At 39.8% G+C, this 26,761-nt stretch overlaps 1 protein-coding gene and 1 pseudogene across 18 annotated transcripts in view; both read right to left on the reverse strand.

The window, feature by feature from the left end:
• The window catches only part of Sik2 (salt-inducible kinase 2), a 99,819-nt gene extending 77,357 nt beyond the window's left edge, over nucleotides 1-22,462 (reverse strand). For 8 of the 18 annotated variants that reach the window (XR_015626621.1, XR_015626620.1, XR_015626619.1 and 5 more), the window contains exons 1-3: nucleotides 22,155-22,462; nucleotides 13,858-13,974; nucleotides 11,844-11,907 (exon numbers count right to left, since the gene is read on the reverse strand). Coding sequence is in view for 12 of the 18 variants with exons in the window: in XM_087561927.1 (XP_087418053.1) it covers nucleotides 11,844-11,907; nucleotides 13,858-13,974; nucleotides 22,155-22,289 (316 nt within the window). In the remaining 6 variants the exon portion in view is untranslated. 18 annotated transcript variants of the gene reach the window in all.
• Nucleotides 22,463-24,397: 1,935 nt separating this feature from the next.
• Nucleotides 24,398-24,530, reverse strand: LOC120094545 (U4 spliceosomal RNA; annotated as a pseudogene).
• Nucleotides 24,531-26,761: the final 2,231 nt, after the last annotated feature.

Consider the following 26,761-nt stretch of genomic DNA (forward strand, 5'->3'; position numbering starts at 1 on the left):
AAAAAAAAAACAAAGAAAACCAACAGGGAACAAATTAAGCTTTTCAGTTTAAAAGTACAAACAAAGCAACAAAGATTAAAAGATAAAGTTTATGAAAGGCTAAGCAAAAAAGCAGACCAGGAGGCTTGGTGTCTGAGAAAGGATCTGGCTGAAGGAGCAGACTGTTCTGAAAGGAACCATCAATGCACAGGTTAGAGCAATTCACCAGAAACGAAGAAGAGATTTCTAGGTTTAAAGGATCTACTTTCAGTCCCAGTTCCAGTCAGAATGCTCACTCAAAGGCACAGCATTTCAGAACACTGAGGATGAAAAGAATTTGAGCTTAAAGGCAGCAAAACTAATTCACAAGAACCTTCATTAACTCATTGATTCACCAATGCAGCCACAGTACCTAGAACACTGCCTAACCTAGACCATGCCCACAATAAGTAATCTATCACTTGGACTCAATAAGGTAATGGAGGCAATGGAGGCAACATAGGCAATGGAGAATCTGCAAATCAGACTATTCATTAAGAATAAAACAAAGACCTCTTATTTCCAGGAATACAGTATCTTTAGAAATAGTAGCAGACTCTTCTGAGGAAGCAGAAAGAACTTTTGCTGCTGCAGGGATAAAAGGCCCCTAGGTAGACTACTGCCTTTCATTTTGTCCTTAGTAGGAAACCCACCCTTTTCAGCAGACACAACCATCTGGTTCTCTCTTTTTATAGATTCTCCCCCACCCTATTAATACAATCAGATTCAAATTACTTAACACAGTAACTCACTTGACAGAAATCCATCCAAAAGCAATCAGGAAACATGTAAAAACAGGCTGTCAGTGTCTTTGAGTCCTAGAGTCTGGCTGAAATGGCTGTGACCAAGTATAAGGCCAGTGCTTTTCTCAGTCCATTGTTGCTGAGCTAGAGATGCTGGACCTGGGACTAGCTTACCACCCACACACCAAAGGTCAGCCTCTAGCCATAACTAAAGGCAAGCTGCCAGAAATTAGGAAAAGATAGTTGGAAACAAGCTAGGAGCTAGTAGGATAAGGAGATTACCTTTTAGAAACTCATTTATTCAGTTGCAATCTATTAAGCTTATATTTTCAAGCATGTGAAGTTTCAAAACATCTAACTGACGGTCAAATTTAGTCCATTCATCAAATATATGTTCAGAAACGTAATTTCCCGAGATTTACAGGTATCTGTTGTGTTTTATAGAAATAAAGAGAGAGGGAATCTGAGTCATGGCATCAAATACTGTGTTTTATAAAAATGTACAGAGAGAAGAGATATGTTTCGTAGATGGTGTGGTAAGGCTTGGGTGAAGGAGGTGCCTCTGCGGGGCCCATGCTGAGGCATTCCTTCCCCCTGAGGGACCAGCCACAGGCCGTTATAGTACAGAATAGAGATTATTCAGGGCATGGGGAGGGGAGTTGAGGGAGTAGACAGAGAAAGGCAAAGAAAGAGGGAATAGAGGAGTAGAAGCTGGCCATGAGCATGTGGAAAGAGAAGAGGGAGAGGAATGGGGAGGGGGGCAGGAACAAGATGACAGAGCAAGAGGGAGAAGGGAAGGGGGAAGAGAGGGGGGGAGGGAGAGGGAGAAGGAAGGAGGGAGGGAGAGAGGCAAGCAGCCCCTGAGTCAGGCACACCTGGCTATTGCCAGGTAACTTTGGGGCAAAGCCTAGACTAATGCCAACAATATCAACTTTTCAGTCCTGCAAAACTGACTATAAATTCCTCTAATGCAATGGTCAAGCCATTTCTATTTTTTGGGTTTAGTTGTCATTGTTTGATTTTAAATCTCCAGCTCAGTACCAATTACAGCACTTGGGAAAATCAAACAGCTCAGGTTTTTGCTTGTTGATATGTTAAGGAAGATGGGTACACAAATGTTATGTAGCTTGCCCATGGGTGTTTACATCAGCAGTTAAAGGTGGAACTAGAATTAGAACACAAGACCTTTCTCTGGGCATTTTAAATATTTGCCCAATTTAAATAAAAGCCAGAGGAAAGGCCAGTGACTCCTCAATCAGGATCCACACTGGGGTTTGCAGAGTTCCTAGTTTTTCTGAATGCCAGCTAAATTTACATATAATTCAATTAATTTTGACATCTTTAAAGATCATTGTTTCACACCTCTAATAAAAACTAAAAGGGAACTATCCTAAATTTTCTAAGGATAGTTTAGTCTTATCTCAACATTTGCACAACCCTGTAGCTTTTCCACACTGGCATCTATCATAACCCAAATTCGTGAAAATAACATTTACCCACAGATCTATGTGCAGTCAATAAAACTCAAAGATCACATAGGATCAGATAGGATTGGAAAGGAAGATAGGAATGGGCAATTATAACACTAATTTTTTATTTGATACTGAATTCAGTGGGAAGGTACATAAACATTCTAAGTAGAAAAACAACAGAGGAGACTGGTTATGGTTGAGGGATCATTTCAACAGTAATGCTGTAACCTAAGAAGGACTAGTTGAGAGGCAGAGACCCTAACCTGTTGAAGTAACTAAAATGAGAGATGGTGAAGGTTTAAACTAACCCAATGGAGGAAAAACTAGAGATGGAGGTAAATTTAAGTAAGGGTCCCCAGGGACCTCAATTAGGAAGTTTTTAAAAACATAAATTAGAGTCACGGTGACTACGTGACGTGAATACCACCTTCAAGTTTACTAAAAGAAAGCAAACGGGATCACTGATTTAACATTATCTTTAGGCTATTAAGATAGTAATCAAGGCCAAGAAGACTGTCTCTCTGGCTCTCTGAGGAACTGTCTAAAGGTATTCTGATGTAAACAAAGCCCTTTTCAATTATCAGAGCTGGCATCTCAGTATGTTACCATTGAAAGGGAAAGACAGGAAATGAATCAATAAACCCCAGGCACAAATTCAGCCTGAAAAGACACAGCATATCAAGGGGCAGAAATCTGAAAACAAAGGCTATGGGTAATTTAATTACCAGGCCGGAATCTGCTGACTGCCGGTTTAATTGTTTGAACAGAACCCAAATTGTCTGCCGAGGCAACCGCTCTATGATTTTTGCACCATTTACTGCACGTGACTACATGGATAAGTAAGAAATAGTTCTAAAGAATGCTGAACTCGTGAATAACTTTCACTAATCACACCTTTAACTGCAAAGGAAAAAAACAACATCTTTTAAAGCAAATTCATTTACTATTGCCTATTATAGGCTCCTGAGAAAATGGTATCTACTAGGTATTTTAAGAACCAGAGAATAAAGCTACTAGTGTTAAATGTACATGTTCTCATTTACCATAATACCCGAAAAGGATATTTTAAGGGAGGTGTAGGGAGTCAGAATAAGGTTAAATATAAGGTGGAACTATCACTAAACACCAAGAAACTGCCTAGGATTCTAGAGGAAACCAGTTTCTCCCCTGATTCAGTTGGTATTTCCTCATTCATGTTTATCTCCCCAAGAGTAAACACTCCTTTCAAAAGCTGAACAAAGAACTGCCTGAGACTACTTAACTGGCAGCGTCTCCTCGCTTCCCTGAGTAAATACGGCCCACAAAGGCCAAAGTAGACACGACACTGCTCACTCACCGCATTTATAAAACGGTTTGTACTGCTAAGCCCTAACCAGTTCTCTAACAATCTGTTACAGAAAAGGTAGACATGGAGCGCAAGAGATGGCCTAGCTGGCGGGAAGACTGCATGCCACGCAACAAGTCCTGTCTGACCCCAAGCACTTAGGGGGTGAAGGCAAAGACCAGAAACTAAGGTGATCTTGAGCTACATATAAGCTCTAAGCTACAAGAGACCTTGTTGCAAAACAAACAAAACAGTGCAGAGACTGAGACAGCTCAGTTAGTCAAGTAGTTTCTGTGCTGGCCTGAGGACCCCCAACATCCACATAACAGGTGGGCATGTTAACACTTGTTGATCTGCAACCTCTGTGCAGAAGGATGACAACAGGCAGGATGCTGGGCACTCAACTGGCCACTGTAGCCCAGAGTGACCTCTAGGTTCAGTAAGAGACTCTGTCTTGAAAAGAAAAACATGGTGGAGAGTAAAATAAGAAGATACCCAATATTAATTTCTGGCCTCCACTTGTGCACAGGTATACACATACATACACCATATACACAAAACTCAAACATAACAATAATAATAAAATACAATAGCAACAAAATAATAATAATGTAGATTAATAATAATGAAACTAGTTTTATAGATACAGTACCAATATGAGTTGTACAGGAGAATAACTTAGAATGCTTTTCTATGAGGAAATCAATGTAGACAGAATCAATTAAGAACAACTTTTGATTAGATAGAACTTCAATTAGTTTGAAAGGAATAAAGTAGTAAAGGAAAGGCAGGATGGAGAAAGCAAGGAAAGGCGGGAAGGCTTGAAAGACATAGATAGCAAAGGGCTTCCAGACCAACATTAACACAAAAATGAAATCTGTATGTTCTATTTTGAGAACCAGTAGAAGCATCAGAAAGGTCTTGTGACAGATAAACGGATCTAGCTATGAGATTTTCATTATACATCAGAGGTGATAAGGGCTTTTATTGTCTCCTGTCTCTAATGGCAAATACTTGCCAAGTTCTATAACCATCCATGGTTGCTGCCTATGGTAGAATCTCACACAGATGATAAGATACAAAGTGTACTTTGGTTTTATTTTTTTGAGACATAAACCTGACTGTCCTGGAACTCACTACATAGACGAGGCTCATCTCAAATTGAGAGATCCACCTGCCTCTGCCTCCTGAGTGCTGGAATTATAAATAGGCGTGTGCCACCATGACTGCTTCAAACTGCACTCTTTGTGTTCAGATTCCTGCCTAGCAGTGTCGGTAAGGTTTATTTATGTGGTATTGTATGCTTACGAAGAACACTCCTTTTGCCTTCAGAACCATCTTCCTTTGCATTACATAATACCACAGAATTCTGGATACATCATCCCATTGGTGGACACTTTGATTGTTCTTCCTTTGGACATTATAAAAAGGGTTGCTATGAACATTCCTGGACAAGTCACTTGTAAGAACACTTGCTCTTTTCCTGGGTAAACACGTAGGAACAGAGCTGCCTCACGACTGGAAAAAAAGCATGCTTACTTTATAAGACATTGTTAGTATTCCTAAGCAGGCACACAAATCACACTTCCACCTGCAGTGTCAAAGTCTCAGTTCTTTCATTCAGTGTTGTCCACCTCTAAATTTAACCATTCTAGTTGATTCAGAATGCTGCCCTCCTGGGGCTTTCAATCAGTATCTCCCTAATAAATACTGTTCAATACCCTTTTTAGTGAAGGATCTTCACTTTAGCTCCAATCTTTGGCCCCCTGTAAGGCTACTCCATTTTATGGTTGCAGTTAAACTCACTTTTGAATTTTGTTATCATATCTTCAATCAATGCCTACTGTCTACATCAAATTAAATTCCCTGACTATCACCTCCAACAACATGTTAAATCTAACTCCTCATTTTCACTTGAAGCCAGACCTACAGATTGCTGTCAACAGTTTCACCACTATTTTTCTCTTGTACTTGCTTTAAATCCTCAGTGAGTCAGTAAGATCTCTTGGGGAGAAGGTGAAGTATAATTACCGGTAGCAATGGCTCTGGGATTGCTTCATTGGCTCATCGAAGGCTAGTCTGTCACTTGACTGTTGTATGACTCTAGAAAATTTCCGAAGGTCTCAGAGCCTTCCTTATCAAGATTTTTCTTTTAAGATTTAAATGATCAGATTAAGTACTTCAGCACCCACCTTAGGAATGCTCAACAAAAATCAATTGTCTTATTTATAGACTTGGAAATATCTCAGACTTAAAATCTTTCTGTGTGATCCTAACATCTACCATCTTACTCAGACCTTCCCTTTGTTTCTTCCATGTAAACACACAGTCTTTTAAACCCCTCTTCTCCCTGCTCATGTCAGACTGCACACCGCTACTGGACTATCTTCCTGAAATATCCATCAACTGCAGGCTGAAGGACGGTCCCTCCAAGAAACAATGCTAATCCCTTATTCTAACATACAAGGTCTTCTACAACTGGTCTGTACAGTACAGTCTTTCTTAGCTTCTTTCTTTCATACTTCTTTTACATACAGGGGAAGCATTCATAAGGCATTCAAAATATTGTACTTAAAAGACCTAGAAGCAGAAATGTAAGAATGGATATAGAAGTGAATGGAAGAAGAGTAGGATACAGAAGTAGAAATGAAGACAGACAGGTAAAAACAGCAAACCTTGGAAAATTAGTTTACTCCTTACACTAGCATATATTTTGCAAAAATTATAATTTGGGAGATAGAAACAAAGGGAAGAAGGGAGAAGAAAACAGAGGATGGGGAAAGGAGAAAAAAGTTGATTGACTAAAGCAGGTGGCTTAGTCTGCAATTTGGTTGTCTGTATTAATGATTATTAATAAGCTATGCAAGGATTAGCTGGGCATAAGAACTCAGTTGATGGAGCTAACCTAGTAACTGGGGGACATGAACGCTATTAACACACTTGTAATATAATAGAGATGCTTCAGGAAGATGGGTCAGCATAACTGAAGTGGGCTGGACTTGGGAAGAAACACGGATGGCAAACATGAGGGCTTCACATACTCAGATGTGAGGTGATGACAGCCTAGACTTGGGTGACAACTGCAGAAACAGAAGATTCAACACTACAGGATCTGCTGATGGACTAAATACAAAAGCGAGAGTGAAAAAAGATGAAATAAAAAGGAACAGTACATTCTCCCAGCACAGAGTAGGACTAAAATCATACTTGTAAAGGTAAATGGTGATCCTAAAGTCTTAAGTCTAACTGATAAACCTAAAATGCTCAAACACATATTCCTATACTGTTCTGATGTGTTCTGCTTTATTACATCTCCAGCTGACTTAACACATTTTTGGCTTAATTCATTTGAAATCTCACACATATTTTTTCACTATTTAATAAATGTTGCTCAAATTGACTATTATCACATATAGAAGCTACATGAAAATTATTCTTTTTCTTAAAACAGTTTCTTCAAAACTAAGTTGTCCCAGTACTTACTGAGTACTAGGACTCTACCTTGCTTTCAAAATTATTCCCTCTCCATACTCACCTCTATTAAAGCAACATAAAAATGAAGACAACTACATGACTCTGTATTTTAGAAAGACACTGATCATGGGTAGTGGTGCATGCTTGAATCCTACCACTGGGAAGGAGGCAGAGTCAGGAAAATTGGTGAATTGCAACTTTGAGACCTATGCTATCCGTGAGGCCTTGCCTCAAACACAGAGGGGGGGAGGGGGGCACAGAAAAACATCTAATTCTGGAGACCTTGTACAACAAACCAGTTAAACAGCTGTATCCTACAGACAGGGAAGAAGAGGGATGAGGAAGCCTAACAAGCAGAGTTCAAACCACCCAGAGAGAGGTACAGGGGATGAAATCAACATTGACATCAAGGATCCTAGCTTAGCACATGATGAAGCTGAGTTTTAAAAAAAGAGAGGAAAAATAGTTTTTTGTGAGAAAAAGACATTGAGTCCTGTCAGGCTACAACCCGCATGAATGACAAAGCCAAAATAAATAAAAATAAATTGTACTAAATGGTCTCTGATTCCTCTAGAGTCTTCCATTCTAAACAGTCAATATTATCCAAGGATTTCATCATATTTTAAAATTAAGTTCTATTACTCATTGGCTTCAGAACTCAAATGAACTGTACCAGAGTGGAAAAGTTAACTAACACTGTCCAACTTCTCTATCTAAAACAGATTCTTCTTTTCAGAACTTAAATTGAACATTTACTCTAGACAGCCAGATAGTTTATATTAAAAATAAACATTTAATGCAAAAGTTCACAAAGTGTGCCTCAACTTGTATACTAGTGAGTGTGATACAAGCCTATTTCAACAATCTCAACAGCAAGAAAACTTGAGATTCTCCCCCTTTTCATAAAGATGATACTTAACATGTAAAGCCATTTCTAGTTTATTAAAACTACAGGTTAAAGCCATAAAAATATAGTTGGGCAGCAGTAGTAGCACATGCCTTTAATCCCGGCACTCAGGAAGCAGAGGCAGGCCAGCCTGGTCTACAAAGTCTCAGGACATCAAGGGCTGTTACACAGTGAAATCCTGTCTTGAGGGGAAAAACGACCATAACAGAAACCAGACAACAAAATCACCCACCCCCCCCAACACACACACAACCCTTTAAAAGTGCACAAAGACCTAAAAAGCCTTCTCTTGACTTCACTAGCCCTTAAAACTATCATCACATTTCTCTCCTTGAAAAAAGTTATCTATTTTGCACTCACTATTTTCTTCTATTTGTTCTTTAAGCACCTTTAGTCTAGCTTTTGGTCCAGATGCTCTTCCAAAATTGCTCTACAAAGTGGTGATGTAAATTTCACTCTTCCCTGTTCTTGGTCTAGCAGCATCACCTGACATAGATACCTGCTCATCTTCCGCAGACTATGTAGCTCATGTGGTTTGAAGCAAACCCTTTTCTCTTCTTTCCTCCTCTGTCTCATCTGTTGCTTTCTCCTCTTTAATTTGAGGGCCTTGGAAACTAGACCTTGGTTGCTTCCATAATTAGACACACTACTTTTGTGGTCTCTACCTGACAAGAAGTCGAATTAATTTTACTTTCAAAATATATACTACAGGGCTAAAGGGAAAATGACTCAGCCAGTAAAGTCCCCACTGTGCAAACATTAGCACCTGAATTTAGATTCTCTGCACCAACATATAAAATAGGTTCAGTAGAGGATCTGAGTTTTAGTCCCCAAGACCCATGTAAAATCCTGGCATGGCAGTATACATCTATAATCCCAATGGTGGATCTCTGGGGCTGGCTGGCCAGGCAATGTAGCCAAAACAGTGAGTACCAGGTTCTGTAAGACCATGCCTCAAACTTAAAATGGTGTAGAGTGAAGACACTTAATGTCAATCTGTATCTCTACATTTACACATGTACACTACACACACACACACACACACACACACACACACACACAACTCCCTATACTACTTTCCATCCTGAACAGAGCTGTCGGCAACTACTTTAACACTGTCCAGCCAGATCTCTTGTCTCTGTACCTCCCAGCTACAGTCTGCTTCAAAACAGCAGTGTCTCAGTGATGATTTGAAGGTGCTGACTCAGGCAGTCACCTGACTGCTTAAGTCTATTTTATTTTATGTATGGGTGTTTCCCCGCTCATATGTCTACACACCACAAATGTGTCTGGTGTTCAAAAGGCCAGAGAGGGTGTCAAGATTCCCTGGAACTGGAGTTACGATTGAACTGCCATGGAGGTACTAGTAATTAAACCAGGGTCCTCTAAGAGAGCACCAGTTGTCATAACCACTGAGCTGTCTCTCCAGTCCCATGCTGAAATCTCAATGACTACTGAAAACCTGTGGTTAGCCAGTCTCCTGAATGGATGCAAAGCCCCTAAGTCTGCTCCTTACTCCTCCTCTTATTTACCTTTGTGACTGCATCTCCCATTAGGCCTTTTCTTTGCTCCCTCTTGCTCCCACTTCCTGCTTTCTTCTCTCCAACCATGCTGGACCTTTTTTAATCCTTGGACATACGGAGAACTCGGTGGCCTCAGGGACTCTGCATTTGCTTGTCTCTCTCTCTCTCTCCCGACAATCCTCTTTACTCCGTACATATAGGACTGTGTTTGCAAATATCTGTTCAAATTGCAGGGGGGTCTTCTTCGACCACCACTCTTTCACTCCCCATCTCTCTATCCTTTCATGCAAAAAGGCAGGGAAATATGAGCAAAACAAAAGAGAAACAGTAACCAATCAGAAGTGATCCAGAGCTGACAGATATGGTGGAGGTTAGGAAACATGAACGGAAATTATTGTAACTGTATCCCAGATATTCAACAGCTAAATAAAGACATGGAACATACAAAAAGAGACACACACACATACTCCTAAAAATAAAGGGTTTCAATCAAGTTGTAATTTACTCAGTGTCTGAGGTGAAAAATACATTTAACTAGGAAAACAGATTAGACATTGCAGAATAAAAGACTAGTGAACTTAAAGACACAGAAAGAGTAACTGCCTAAAATAAAACATAGGGAGAAAAAAGAAAAAAAATCTACTGAGCTGTGGGACAATTTCAAATAGCCTAAAATACACTGGCCTAGACTCTGAAGCAGAGGAGAAAGAGATGGAACAGAAAACCAGTTAAGAAAACAGTGGCTGAAGGATTTCTAAATTTAGTGAAAACATTGTATTTACATGTCTAAGCAACTTGTGAACACTAAGGCAAAGAATCTTAAAGAAAACTGCAATAGCATTATGAAATTATTAAAATCAGTGAAATCTGCCTCCAGTTCAATTCCTTTATACCAGACAAAAAAGAGACTATTTTTAGATATACAAAGACTGAAGGATTTTATCACCTTCACTACAAGCAATACTAAGAAACTCCTTCAGCTGAAGGGGTTAGCAACCCCATAAGAACATCAATACTAACCAACCAGAGCTCCCAGGGACTAAACTACTACCCAAAGAGTACACATGGACAGACCCACGGCTCCAGCTGCATATGTAGCAGAGGATGGCCTTGTTGGACACCAATGGGAGAAGCAGCTTGGTCCTGCCAAGGCTGGACACCCTCCCCGCCCCAGTGTAGGAGAATGTCAGGGCAGGGAGGTAGGAAGGGGAGTGGTTGGGGAGGGGGAAACACTCTTATAGAAAAGGGGGATGGGATAGGGGGCTTATGGATGGGAAACTGGGAAAGGGAATAACATTTGAAATGTAAATAAAAAAATCCAATAAAAACTTGCTTTATAAAAAAAGAAAGAAACTCCTTCAAGCAAAAGGAAAATGACCTTGCATGAAACTATATATCCACACAAAGAAATAAAGGTGAGAATATTTATCTATACAGAAAAATGTAGAAATGCTAACTTCTGATAAATAGGATTTTAAAAAGATTGAAATCGGGGCTGGAGAGATGGCTCAGCAGTTAAGAGCACTGACTGCTCTTCCAGAGGTCCTGAGTTCAATTCTCAGCAACCACATGGTGACCCACATCCATCTGTAATGGGATCTGATGGCCTCTTCTGGTGTGTCTGAAGACAGCTACAGTGTACTCACATAAATAAATAAATAAATAAATAAATAAATAAATAAATAAATAAATAAATAAATAAATAATTCTTTAACAAAAAAAAAGATTGAAATCTCTGCTAAAGAGGATATACTGCTAAAACAAAAACAATGCTATATGTTTTATAAAATAGGCTCAAATACAATATGAGAAAACCATGATGGTCAGGCAAGGCAAAACAGAAATATATTATTTTAACGTTCTTTTACTATGTTAGGGGGAAATATTACTTCAAGATAGACTTGTACATGAATGTCCACAGCAACCTATGTATCATATCCCTAAACTGCAAACAGCCAAACGCCTGAAAGCAACCCACTTAAACTAAGGTTTTACAGCTACAGTGAAGCCTAAGAAGCCACGAGGTTACACACAGATCACCACTGAATCCCCCTAAAACTAAAGCTAAGCCAAAGCAGGACTCAATAGTCAGAATGTAAGAAGTAAAAAGAAATAAAATAAATTCCTCTTGAAGGTGGCAAGTTTTTCCCTCTCTTTTGCTTTCTAGTTGCTAATCCAAGTGAGAAAATTAAGTACTTTTAATACCACACACATACGAATAAGTTATATTCCGTATTTTAACTTACCTAGTTAGTCTAAAACTTAAAATATTATCAATTCTTAAATAATTAGAAAAATTAATTTGAAGTACACCATTTATGCAGGCCAGTAAGTTTCTTAAGTTCAAAAAAAATTAAAAAAAAAATAAAGGAAAAAACTTACCAAAAATTTCTCCGTTTTTGGCATACTCTGTCACAAGGTACAACATACTTTTGGTCTCCATCACCTATTGATAAAAGATCCCACATTAGTCAGGCAGGAAGGACTACTTTACCATACTATAGAGCTGCACAAATTAAAATTATAAGCGAAAGAGTAAGTTGTGAAGAGTTGAGAAGTCAGAACCATTTACAGGCTTCAGTATATACTCATGCCATTCTTTTGGTAGATATTAGAATCTTGTTCTAAGTGTGAGTCCATGGTCCAGAAGTAGCAGCTGCTAGTCCCTGCTAGAAATGCAGAGTTTCAGGCCTGACTGAAGTACTACTGAATTAGAACTGACATTTTAACAAAAGTGATTCGTGTGCACATCAAGTGTAAGGAGGGGAATAAGAACTTCTGCAGATTTTCCCACTGCCTCGTCACTTCAGTCTGCGTGCTGTGTTATCCAGGCTGTAGTCGAGCTGAGCCAGTACAACCTGATATCCATGTTCTTCTCTACTGTTCTCTATCTAATAGTTACAAGTTACTGTAATCTTATTTATTTTTTAATGATTTATATATTTTTATTTTATGTGGATTGCTGATTGCCTTGCATGTATGTTTGTGTGAGGGGTCCTTTGGAACTGGAGTTGCAGACAGTTGTGAACTGCCAAGTGGTTGCTGGGAATTGAACCTGGGTTCTGTGGAAGGGCAGCCAATGCTCTTAACCACTGAGCCATCTCTCCAGCTTCCTGAAATTATAAAGCTGTTTATTCATAAATCTACTGTTTTCATTTAAATTAGCTTCTCTAGGTTCAAAAAGAAAGTATATCATTGTTAGCAATTTGAATTTTAGAACTATAGGAATAGACACCTAACTTAGATTCAAGATAAGCAATGTTTAGTAACCGTTGTAAGTGGCACAACATACACATTCTTACACACTTTGGAGGTTTATCATAAGTTGATGGTTTCCAAGTTTTTAAGTTGAAATTGTCAAACAATAGCATTGTTTATAATTATATACATGTACATGTGTATATAAGTATATGTACATGTGTATGTATACATAGAGAAAGAGGGAGAAGAAGAGACAGAGAACAAACTATGTATGTGTGCCCTGTATAAAATGCACTCGAGGACATAATAAACAAAACTAAGTTTTAAAACCTTTTCTTACAATCCCAATACGTTTGGGTAGCCCACCTGAGTGCAGTGGTGTGACAGCCAAAACTGGCCTTCTGAGCAGGGATCTGAGCTTTGATGCCATTCCTACGACATTATACACTCGCTGAGACTGCGTTCCTAATGTGATGTCCATCAGCTCACAGAGCTTCTGAAAACAGACTGAGTACAGCATACATGGCTGCACCTATCACAGGGCGTCAAAGCCACAGGTCCGGCTACCAGGACCTTCCAGTTTAAAAAGTCATTTTCGATCGAAATATATGGTACATTAATCAACAGAAACTTTTAAAGATAGTTTGTTGATTATTAAATATGAAATACTACTTTAAAAATCTGAGAAAACATTCCTTTTAAAACATATAGCTTAAACTCAGACACAGTTTACAAAATTTCTTAATAAAACTGATTTTTAAAAAAAAATTTACTTTTATGACTCATCAAAACAATAAGAAAAGTTATGACTCTAGGTATTACAAAGTTTGCCTCTATGTAATATACTATTTTAGCCTTTTTATTTCATAAAACATAAACATAATCTTTTCAAATAAACCATGTGTACGACATCCTTATTTATGATGCAACTACCTTTGCAAACCAGGCAAGTTTAGGTATAACTGCCAAATTTTAAAATAGCTAGCTCATAGTCTAAAAGACAACTTTTATATTATTAGTTATATTACCAAGTAGTGTCCTAGTTCCATTTTTACAAATTTAAATATATAGAAAGGGATAGACTTAGCATCAGAAACCTTTTTAAAGTACACTAGGAAACCTAGCACACAAGTAAAATCACAAGACCAGGCATTTGGATGTGGAAAGCATAAGGAGAGACAGGGGTAAGCCGTACCTGATACAGTTTAATTATGTGAGGATGGTCGAGCATTTTCATTATTTGTACTTCTCGGTAGATTTTCTCAAGGTTTACTGCATCCAGTTGAGATTTGTCTATTATTTTTATAGCCACCTGCAGTCCAGAAGACACATAAATACAATTAATATATAACACTCAATAGTCTCCAGGTAAGATCATCAAGGAATCTCTGCCGAGCCTGATGGACTATCTGCCAAGAATGTCTCAGAAGTGCAGTAATAAGGACAGTAACTTTGCCAACTGCATAACACTTCCTAACTTTACAAGATACTTAAATGCATTTTATCTCATGTATCATTCAATTTTGTCAAATAACTGGAAGAAGCAGTTCTAGGAGCTGATAAAACAGAGATCGAAAAGGTATTACATATTAGCGCATATTAGCCTGCATGAGGCCCTCTGTCCAAATCACCAAGCCCTTCTTAGCTCCAGCCCCCAAAAGAAAGACTAATCAGCAGGCTCTAAAGCTCCAGCAAATTAAGGTGGCTGAGGGGACAGATGGACAAATACGACCTCAATTCTTCTGTTCTAAAATCAACTTCCTTTAAATGTTTAAAGTTCACTCACCATACATGTACTGTATGCCAAATACTATAACTAGGATACAGAAACAAATCAAATGGGATTCCTCTTTTTAGAGAACTTACCATGTTTGTAAGGGTGAGATGATTAAAACTGGTTTTAAGAAAGTGTTGGAATTTCTCAAAAGCATACTGAAAGTCCCCAAATTACAAAATGCTGTTTGAGTTAAAGGTAGGTATAAATTTAGTTTTTCTGCATAACTTTTACTTGTTAATAGTTCTAAACCTAGAACAAAAATCTGCATGATCAAGAGGCCAAGAAGGCCAAAACTGATTCTGTTAATCGAAGGACCTCTTTTATGTTAACTGAATCATTCAACTGTCTAACTCTTGATTATACACATGCTCTCTTAAAAATAATACTCCTTCCACTAAGGAGGAAAAGCAAAACTTCCTCTCTAATGTAGGAGAGGAACATACCAGATAAATCAGAAAGACTGCTATCACTCAAAACCCTATATAAAGGAGCTAACCCCTCAACCACACATTCAAACAATGTGAATTTAAAACGAACAAAAACATGTCATTTTCACTTTTATATTAGCAAAGATTGAAAAGTAGATACCCACATGAACCTTCTTGGCCTCTTGATCATGCAGACAATATTTCGTAGAAATTCTATATGAATATAAATAAGGCATAATTTTTCTAGAAAGCAATTTAACAGCTTTTATAAAGGACCTTAAAAAAAATCACATATTCCATTAAATTTGAAGACTCTGATGCTGAAAAAGAACCTGACAGGAACAGTCTGAATTAGTGACAAGGATTTCTATATAAATAAATTAAATGTATCACTTAAAAATGAAAATATAAGCAGTTGAGAATAATTTCATGACCATTAGAGAAGTAGTGCAAAGTAACTCCTCACTTTAAAACATTTGAACAGCAAAAAACAAGGCAATTAAAAGAGAAGCAAAGTCACAAAAAGCAATTTACAAGAAAAATGCAAGTAGCTATCATGTAATACTACAGTCACGAAGACATACAAATGAAGAAATGTTGTCCATTGAGGAGGGAGAACCCTATAGAGTAGTACTCCTCAAAGTGTTTCTCCTAACAGGAGTTATGGGTACTGTTTTTGCAGAGGAGACTGTGTCCTTGAGAGAGGTAATGGATGGACTCTTCACCTAAGAATTCCACCACATTGAAACTGCTCTGAGGAAACAATCGGGTATGCAAATGTACGCAAAAGAATATCCTCTGGAACACTCAGAGTACTGCAAGAGAGAAAGCTGAACTTTACGCTTAGAAAAGCAAATGAGTTAAATACAATGTGGTAGTGACATGCAAGATGTCTCCAAATGATGTTCTGAACCTGTGGGTTGTGACCTCTTGGAGACTGAATGATCCTTTCTCAGGGTCACCTATCAGATGCCCTGCATATCACATTTACATTACAATGCAATATAGCAAAATTACAATTGTGAAGTAGAAACAAAAACAATTTTATGTTGGGGGTATCCACTGTATTAAAAGACTGCAGCATTATGAAAGTTGAAAACCACTGCCTTACACACAGTGCGCTTGCGCTCTCTCGCGCACTTACTCTCTCTCTCTCTCTCTCTCTCTCTCTGCATTTGTTTCAAGTTTTGCTTTATACTGAATAAAGCTGCTATATACAAATGACACATTCCATTTATGGACATATGCATTAATTTCTTTAGGGTAAATGCAGATGATTAAAGGCTGACTCTTGTTGTATGTGATACGATTTAAAGCTTAAAAAAAAATCTCCCAAACTATTTCCAAAAGTTTCCCTTATTTTCTATTTGTTAGCAATTGCTAAAGAAGCGTTTTGTTTTCCTACACCTCATCAATCTTGGTTTGGACCATCTTTACCATTACAGTGGATGTTTTTAGACAGTGTTTTTGTTTAAGACTTGGAACTGTTTGTTACTAACAAGTGAAATACAAGAACATAGGTTATATGTACAGTGATATCAATTTTATTTCAAACATACCAAATACAAGTGAATTAGGAGGTTCTGCACCACCATCTCCTAAGTTTTGAGAGTAGAGGTATGAATGCCTAGTTTCTTCTCCAAGCTTTTTCCCAATGGCTATAATGAGTAGGCCTGAGTCCTGTAACTGGGTGAAACTGGATATTCTGAACTTTCAAGAACTGAAAACATAAAAGGATTGTCACCAATTTAATTTACCTAAGATGCATCTCTCAATCTGTCTAAAGAACTTTACACATTTTTAAACAAACAGTTTTCAATGAAATGCCCCTTTGCCTTCCAATATTTTAACTATTATAACTGATATAATAACTGAATATTTTATGTGAATATTTAAGAAACATACAGAAATCATTTACTTAAAAAATATAGATGTAGGAAGACAGGTAAAGGTCTATTAAAAAGGAAAGGGAGCTATCATAAGAAATTCTATAATCCATTTGATGCAAGGAAGTGAAACTTTAATCATCAGTGGACTAAGAATCAAATGTCATCATGTGAATCCAAGGAGGTCAGGTTCATGATTTCCAAATAAATGTTTTCATAATTGCCTGGTGCCAAGATAGAATTCCTTAGAGGACTTAAAATCAGAACACATTAAACTCTGTTAAAGGTAAAAATTTCTACAGAATAGAGAAATTTACACAACTCTAGGTCAGCTTAGTGGGTAAAATCACTTGCTGTATAGGCTTGATGACCTGCATTCAAATTCCAGGATCCATATAAAGGCAGAAGGAGAGAACTAAATCTACAAAATTGTGCACATGACCCTCCCCACCCCCGCCTCTCTCTCTCTCTCTCTCTCTCTCTCTCTCTCTTTTTTTCTCTCTCTCTCTCTCTCACACACACACACACACACACACACACTCTAAATTGAAGATTTATACAACTCTTACTGTGAATATTTGTTTTCTTTTCCCTGATAAAAGATGTAATTTTAATAATAGCAAAACAATTCCAATTATTACTTGCCTAAAGACCAAGAAACTAGAGAACAGTCTAATAAAGCACATACACAGTATGGCAAATCAAAGTCCTGTTTTAACACACAGAGAAAGATCATATCCAAGCCTATTTAGAAATGCAGTGGTTAAGATATTTGGTGACAGGTCCTTCTACTGCACATAGTGAGCTACATCTTAAAACCTGGAGTGTTCCTGCAGCACAAGACTAATATCAACGCTACTGAACAGAGCTACAGAATGTTAAAGAAAAATATAAACCAACTGTATTTAAAATACCTCTTAGTGAAACACTGCGCTGATGGTTTAACACGCCCTTCTTTTTGTCTCTACTCTTACTATAAAAACATAATTTTGGGGGTTGGGGATTTAGCTCAGTGGTAGAGCGCTTGCCTAGCAAGCGCAAGGCCCTGAGTTCGGTCCCCAGCTCCGAAAAAAAAAAAAAGGAAAAAAGAAAAAAAAAACATAATTTTGAACTTTGTTTTTGGAAAGTGTTAAGAAATTCTACACTTTCTTTTTTTTTTACAGTTCTTTTTTTTTTTTTTTTTTTTTTTTTTTGGGTTCTTTTTTTTCGGAGCTGGGGACCGAACCCAGGGCCTTGCGCTTCCTAGGCAAGTGCTCTACCACTGAGCTAAATCCTCCTCCCCTTACAGTTCTTTTTTTTTTTTTCTTTTTTTTTTTTCTATTTTTCGGGGCTGGGGATTGAACCCAGGACCTTGCGCTTCCTAGGCAAGCGCTCTACCACTGAGCCAAATCCCCAACCCCGAAATTCTACACTTTAAGGTGGTAGTCTGAGAATCATGCCTGAACATCCAACTCCCAGAATACACACAGAAAACTTTTTGGTGCACAAAGGCAGTTTTCAGATGGCCTTTGACAGTCATTCTGTGTCCAGGTTCTCTCAGGGGTAAGTAAGTAGCCTAATTTCTACAGGCCTCTTTAATAAGGTAACTTTTAGAAACTTCTCCCAAGTTTCTGTACATTTTTCTTCATATGACTATTAGGGGTAAGCAACACAAGTATGGAATTGAGGAAAAGTCAGTTATCTGTATAGGAAGGGATCTGAAAACAGTGAAGACTATCTTTGGATACTGGCAGTGTAAGTAGTTATTTTCATTTATGCATATTTTAAAATTTTTCAATAGTAAACATGACAGATTAATAAAAAACTCTTGAATGTAAAAGTTATACCTTCTCACTTAGAAATCCCTCTAATAATTAACAGCAATTTCTTCTCCCAAAATCATTTAAAATGCAGGCACAGACTTACATACACAATTGTGTTCCCTGTCAATTGTTGAAAACTGGAAATGATATAATAGTCAGTAAGAGAATCATAAGTAAAATGGGTTATCTACACGGTTGAACACTTAACTACTAAAAGACTGTAAAACAGTTATATATGGCAAACAAAATGTGAAATGTGTGAACACACATATTCTATGTGTTGTTACCTCTAAAACACAAATGCGTTGAGAATACTAAGTGGCAATGTGACATGCTAAGAACAATGTACTCCCACAATGGAAGAACTCTATGCTTGTGTGCTATGTCTTCTTTAGTCCTTACATTTGCTATACTGAACATTCTTTAACAGGAAACAGAGCATTTAGAAGCAAAAAGTAATTTTCCTAGAATTTTACTTAGACAAAAACCAAAAAGCAAACAACCCACTCCTGAACTGACTACATAGTTAACTAGAGGGGAAAGCTGCTTCCTAATATAGTATTAATAAAACACTACTCAAGGGCATTCACAGAACAGAAAACCAGCAACCACTACTGCCCAAAATAGCTTAATAGCTTAAATGGTGTTATTCTTTTCCCATTGTGCTAATTTTACAAAATTAGCTTCTGTAATTCATAAGCCAGCTTACAGAGATTTTTTATGAAGTATATTAGGAAACTGGATTCTACCACCCCCTTCCCTTCCCTTTTGTGTGCAAAATTTACACAGAGATCTAGAACATGAATACTGCTTCAGATGACGTAAGTACATTTCTTAGTGTTAAGACATTTGATAGATTAAGCCAAAATTAATGTCTCTTTTGTATACTAATTTTTTTCCTAAAAGGGAAACAGACTTCTCCAAAGAGCTACAAAAATATAACTTATTTTTTACAAGTGATACAGAACAGAAGATAAAGAGCCATTAAAAATAAACGTATTCATCACATAGATGTTTAAACTAAGTCCTAAGATTTGTCTCAGGGACTGTCAAGATAGTCAGAGAGTAATGACACTTGCTGCTGACCCTGATGACTTGAGTTTGATCCCCAGCACCCACACAGTCGAAGAAGAGAAACAGCTCCTGCAAGTTGTTCTTCTACCAACACACACGCATGTATACACACAAATATATACAATTAAAATGATTCTATTTTTAAAAACTGCCCCAGGATCAAACTTGAAGGAAAAAGAGATCTCCCAGTTCTAAAACACATAAGCCTACAATGTTAAAATACAGTACACAATGGAACTTCCACAGCACTAAATATAATGGTATTTTGCTAATAGTTTTCTTTATACTATTATTAACTGTTATCACCGTAATTATTGTAGTATGTTAAGCAATGAGAATCTAAAATAATGTAGAAGAGTTGAATATTTCACTATTTTATTTACAGTTTGCATGGTGGTTCTATTTACCAAAGATACAAATACTCAGTAAATAAAAAGCAGTTGTCTCTAAAGAAAAAAAAAACTTACTGAAACATATTATTAGAAACTGAGTCAGTGCTTTTACTAAGCAAGTCTTCATGTAACTGTCTTATAAAACTTCAGAAAACCATTTTGCAAACTAAAACTTACAAAGACTTTTAAGTATAGTAACTACTAGACCATTTCCCCTTTCTATGTCTTAGTATCAACAATCACAAAATTACCACAAAATGCTCAGCCTTACTCATTGTAAAAAACAGAAAAGCACAAGGGAGGAGGAACCTATAGAATAAAGTATAGCTTTTAACATAAAATAATTTTATACACACAGACTACACACACACCCTTTAGCAAGAGGGTTCATGCAAGAGCTTTCATGATCTGACAGGTGTCTTCAATCACGAATGTTACTAATCTGACAGGCATAGGCAGTGTTGCTCCACAGTGCCCCCTAGCCGGCTTCCTAAAAAAAAATCAGTTTGAAAGGGACACCCATCAGAGTTGTCACCCTCCAGAGAAAGTGTAAATTGCCATCAGCTCCACCGAAGCAGCTCTCAGATCTCAGATACAACTTTAAACTCTGACAACAGCTGACTACTAAAGATTGCTAATGAGAAAAAAATTGTATGAACGGATTTGGTCTCCAACAATGTAACCAATGTGACTCTCTCTGTAATGTGCTATTTTTGGCAGTCATTGAAAAGTCATAAATACACCCATTTAAGATACTTCCTTTTAATTTAACATCGGAGTAAAGGTATAACATTTGGCCATAGCTCTTTACAAAACTGAAACAACTTTATTCATTAAAAAAAATGCTGGGATCAGATTAAGCTATGCAAAATTTTGGTAATGTCAATATGTTTATCATTACAGGCAATCTAGATTCGTAACACTGGTAAAATCGTAAAAGGAAAAATTTTGACCTTGGTACTGATGCCCTAAAGAAGAAAGATTTAGGTGGTATGTCGGGGATTTGTGAGGCTAAACAAAAATGAAGACGTGTTAGACATACCCTCCTTCTTTATGGAAATGGACATGAAGCAAAACTTTTAAGTACAACTGCTAACAGTAAAGCTTTTAAATGCCCTTCACCTTACGTAAGTCATGGGAGGGGGGCGGCGGGGGGGGGTTCTACATTCAAAGGTTAGAACGTTCTTAAGAACGTATTAGGGAAAAAAAACCCGAAAAGGATGAAAACGGAGGAGAGAAACTGGAAACCGGTGAAACTCCAGTAGAATCACAAGGCAGAATATAGTACGTCAAAACCACTATGTTGTAGTCTAAGAAATGGTAGTGTTGCGATCGTTTTTTCCAAGGTATTTAATTTGCACGTCTTAAAATAGAGACCCCGAGGAGAGCAGCTTGAGGCAATGGAAGGAAGAGGGTGGGCTAGGTAAGAACAGAGACTTGGGGAGAAAATATGTGCGGTGCCTTAGAATGTACCACGGAGGGGGGATGCTGGAAAGTCAATGTCAGGAAGCCAGTTGAGGGCTGAGTAGAGTCCATCTGATGTGGCTTAAGGAATGTGTGCTCCGAGCCAGCATGCACACCTGGTAAAGGGACAACCCCAGAGAACGGTGCAGGGCTGAGATGACCATTTTTAACAGCTCTATTGTCTGGTGTATTTGCTATAGCCACTGCAAGTGCTCAAGCCAGTCAAGGCACCGAATCAGAGACTCTGCGGGCCCAAAGCAGAGAAGATGGACAGCGGTCCGTCCGCACCGGTCCGGTCTGCGGCACCCCCTTCTCGCCGGACAGAGAAGGACACTAGGTCCGGGCCGCGCTCCGCGTCCGCCGAGCCCGAGAGCTGCTGGTCCCCTTCTCCGGCCGGCGACATTGGTCCCCGTGCGGCCCCGGAGCACCGAGACTTCCCTTCCCACCCCACCCCCAGCCAAAAGCCGGGAAGACGCGGAACTTGTGCTCGGGAGCCGAGGCCACAGACCAGGTTCCCGGGTGGGAGACTCGGGACGGAAGACTGTGTGGCTTCCCGGGGACACCCTACACACACTCGACCTGCACCCCGTGGTCCCCGCAGTGCCAGGCCCGCCGTTCCCTACCCGGGGCGCAACCACGCCACGCTCCCGCCGAACCCCGGGGCCGCACCTCCGTCTTGGTGATCCGGTGCCGCCCCAGCTTCACCACGGCGAAGTTGCCCTTGCCCAGCGTGCCCTCGATGTCGTAGAACCCCACCCGGACCGGCCCGCGCTGCAAGTGCCTCGGGCCATCCGCCATGACCATGCTTGGCCCCCGCTGCAGAACACGACGACGGGAGCGTGAACGAAGGGGCCGGCACGAAGCGGCGCGGAGCGGGCAGGAGGGCGTCGGGCGGCGCGCCTGGGCTCTGGGCGACGGCCGCGGCTCTCGCCCGGGCGCTGCTTCCCTCCCGCCCCACAGGGCCCAGCCAGGCGCGCGCCGGCGCTGACGTGCGCCGACGTCAGGGGGCCGGGGCAGGGGGCGGGGGCGGGCCTCCATCGGTCACCATGACTACCGCAGCGCCGCCGACGTCGGGGGCGGGAGGGAGGGGCGGCACGCGGGTCGGGCAGGCACGAGGCTTCCGGCCGCTGCAAGGCCTGACAGGGCTGAGGAGGGCGTCGCGGCCGGGGGCGGGGTCGCCGTCTGTCCGCTCCGCCCTGCTCCTCTTGTCTTCCAGCAGAAGCGCAAGAGCGAGCCCTGGTGGGCCGCGCCGAGGATGCACTGGGAGCGTCTCCTGTAGGGTCACCGGGCATTCTCCGCCCGGGCAGCCCTTCCCGCCAAAACCTCTCCCTCAGCGGACTGCAGCGCTAAATTTGGAGCCCGAAGAGCACCGTGGCTGAGCAACGCACTGCTCACAGCCTCTTTTCTTTGTGTTCTTTTTAGCTCCCTTCTCGGTACTATATACGTCTTTCCACTTTTTGACATCTCTGAGGATTTCTATTCACAGCAGTCAGTCACTTGCAAAAAAAGGAAAAAAAAATGTCAGCGCTGAAGAGATGATTAAGTCCGGAATTCGGAACTCCTAAGAGGCTTTGAAGCCTGGAACTTCTGCATCATAGGCAGAGTTTTGCTTAGTTGAGCCTGTCTCTGGGGAGAGGTGACCCTGTATTATCCTAAAAGGCTTTGGGAACTTGTAAACGGTTAAAAGGTACCTAATCCGATTTGTTTCCAGATGATGGAGCAGGCTGCTAGAACGAAGGGAGTTGCCAACGTCGCACAGGTAATGCTAGAATTCTAATTATAACCCATCACACTGGTCTTCCGTATGGTGGACCTAAGTAAACAGCAACATTTTAATATCTTGAAATATATTATGTGTGTCCAGACCTTGGTTCCTGGGTACCCATTGTCCATTAAAAGAAACTCAATTCATTGGAAGTAATGACTGAGTCCAAGGCAGACAGGGCAATTCTAAGATGATCTAAGATCTTATCTGAGTAAACAAGGGGATCTTTTGTATACGACAGGAAGGATATGTCAAAAGAGAAGACAGTTTGAAGGGACCCACCACTGACAAATCTGAGCCAATCTAAATATCAAAAAGAACAATTTTAGAAATACACTATAACATATTACTTTTACATTTCATTTTGTGTAGAAGTCAGAGGACAGGGTGTGTGAGTTGGTTCTAGCCTTCCACTGTGGCCCTAGGGATAGTCACTGTAGGTAACTTGATCCAATGTGCCATCTCTTAGGCACTACATTGCTTTTTTGTGTTGTCATTTTGTTTTGTTTTGTTTTGTTTTTTAAACAGCGTCTCACTATGTAGCCTTAGGTAACCTGTAACTTGCCACATAGGCCAGGCTGGCTCATACCTAACAGAGATGTCTCCCGAGTGCTGAGATTAAAAGCAGGTATCACCATTCCCAACCCACATTAAAAACTTAAAAGGAGCCCATACCTCATATTTTCACTTTAACTTTTTAAAGACAGGCTCTCAGAAATATGATATATGTGATAAGCCCTACTAAATCTCTATTCCCACCCACCCCCTCCTCTAACTGAGGAAACTCAAAACTCAGAACTGTACACATGCTAGGCAAGTATTGTAGCACTGAGCTATGTTCCCGGGAGGGATAAATGAGAGGAGGACGCAAGTAGAAATTATCAAATCACCATTTTGTGGTTGTTATAGTAATAATTGGTTCAGAAAAGAATTATCGATAGGTGTTAAAGTCAGTGGGTGAAATTTGACTGGGGAATGGGGTATTTATACAGTCTCAAAATACCTTTGGATTTTGAAAAATATCATTGGGAAGGGTTACCAGAGGCTAACAAATTCCAGTGAAGAAGTCTGACAGGCGCTTTCCTGATGAAATGATCCAAGTTACTCGTTGGACTAAAGTAACACACAAGGTCATCTGATCCGAGGTACCCAGGAGACAGCTCTGAAGTGTACATATTCTGTAAAAAGTAAAAGTACATATTCTGGGAAAAGTTTTCAATTAGCAATAATCGTGCCTTGGATAAACCTCATTGGCTATGATACTGCCACTGTGCAATCTGTCACAAAGGAACAAACCAGAAACATGTAAACTGCGCAAACCTACCCCCTAATTATTCTGCACACTTAAAGATGCCATTGTCCTGAAAGAAAGGCTGGGGAAGAATTTTAGATTTACGGTCTTAAGAGACATGCCACTACAGGTGCTAGAAAAACATGGTACCAAGGAATACTATCAGGGCAGTAGTTGAAAATGGAATTGGATGCATATTAGATAAAAGTATTCTTCCAATGTTGATTCCTTTAAAGATTTATTTTACTTTTAGTGATGTGTATGTGTGGGTATTTATGTGCACGTATGAATGCAGACGCCCATAGTGTCCCCAAAAGCGATTATAGGTGGTGTTGAGGCCCTTGGTGTGGGTGCTGGGAACTGAACTCAGGTCCTCTATAAGCACAGTACTTCCTTTTAACTCCTGAGCCATCTCTCCAGCCCTTAGTGCTAGGTTTCTTGATTCTAATCATTGCACTGTATTATGAAAGAAAGTATCCTAATTAAGAAATACACACTGACGTGTCGATGGATAAAAGCTTGTGATGTAGGCCACTTGTCCTCGAATAGTTTAGCAAAGGTAGAGAATGACGAAGGTGGGAAGTGCTAAGCTGAATCCAGGCAAAGGGCAGTTCATTGTTGTTCTTATGACTCTTCTGTAGGTTTGCTTTTTCATGGAAATTAGTATATATGCGTTTTATAGACACATTTTACATTTAATTAATTTATTTGTGTGTATGTGTGTGGTGTGTGTGTTCCAAGCACCCATGCACCACAGCAGGTGTGTAGAGGGAGAGGATTACTTTCTGTATTCTCATTCCACTTCTCATCAGCCTTAGTCATGGAATATCTGCCCCCTCTCTGTTTATGTATGTTACTAGGTGTGTGTGTGTGTGTGTGTGTGTGTGTGTGTGTGTGTGTGTGTGTGTGGTGTGTTGCTAGGAATTGAACCCAGGGCTTTGTATACGCTGGCCAGATATCTACTTCTGACCCACATTACCAACTCTGATCACTTTTAGTGCAGGGCTTGCTGGCTGCTAAGCTATCCACTGCTCTTTGTGTTTCGATCTTTAATTCTCCCCAATAGTTCTGTGCCTGGTTGTGAGGTGTGTTGTTTTGTATGGTAGGGAAGAAATGAGAGAATGCCAGAAGACTGACACAGACCTCTAGATGAATGAGAATGGTATGTGAGGTGCTTCTGACTAGGCTAGAAGCCCACATACATACCTTAGTTCAACGGTAACTCCTAGTTTGATTCTTACATGTTAATTGTTCTGGGGGGTGGGTTCCTTTGGGAATCAATAAACGCTACTTGAATTCCAGAACCAGAAAGTATACACAGACTCACTAAATCAACAACCTCCTCTTTAAAGGGCACCTTTTAATCAGAAATTGACTCATTTCTATCTGATTATTTGGATCAAATAACCAAGCCAACCCACCTACTTGCACAGTCTGGGGATAAGATCTGGTATGAGTCCAGAAGAAAAAGAAACGACTAGGAGAGGGTACCAAAAGCTTATTTATTTTTTTAAGGAAACCAGAGTTCAGTGTCAGTGTACTGGTGTCTACAGGATAGAGGAAGAGAGGTCAGAGATCGGAAGGAGTATGTTAAACACCAATTTTGCCCATATAGAAATGCAGTGAGTGTGCCATTAAATGTGAGTAGTCAGTTGTAGATGTCACTCTGAAGAACTGTGTGTAGGAAAATTTATAGTTCTTCAACGCTGGACTTGATGATTCAGCTTTATGTCTCTGTTCCAAAAGATGTGGTTCCTGAGAGTCGTTCACTATATATATTAGCAATTATTAGCTCCTTTTAGTTATGGTAATATTTATTTGTGTGTAGGTGCTTGTGTATGGGTGAGTACATGATAGCATGCATGTGGCGGTGTGGAGGTTAGGGGACAACTTGGAATGTTGTATCTCTCCTTCCATCATGTGTGTGAGTCCTGGGATTGAACTCAGGTCATCAGGCTGGGCAGAAAGTGTGTTGACCCACAGAACCATCTCTCCTGCTCCACTTTTTATTTTTCTTTCAAGATAGGGTTTCTCGGTGTAGCTGTGGCTGTCCTGCAACTCACTCTGTAGACCAGGTTGGCCTCCACTCAGAGATCCATCTGTCTCTGTCTCCCGAATGGTCGGATTAAAAGTGTACACCACCACCACCCAGCCCCGCTCCACAGCTTAACAATTATTAATTTCATCTATCCCGCTTTCTTCTCCTCTTCATCTCCTTTT

The sequence above is a fragment of the Rattus norvegicus genome, chromosome 8 (genome assembly GCF_021556685.1).
Source record: "Rattus norvegicus strain SHRSP/BbbUtx chromosome 8, alternate assembly SHRSP_T2T, whole genome shotgun sequence".
Classification (NCBI taxonomy): Eukaryota; Metazoa; Chordata; class Mammalia; order Rodentia; family Muridae; genus Rattus; species Rattus norvegicus.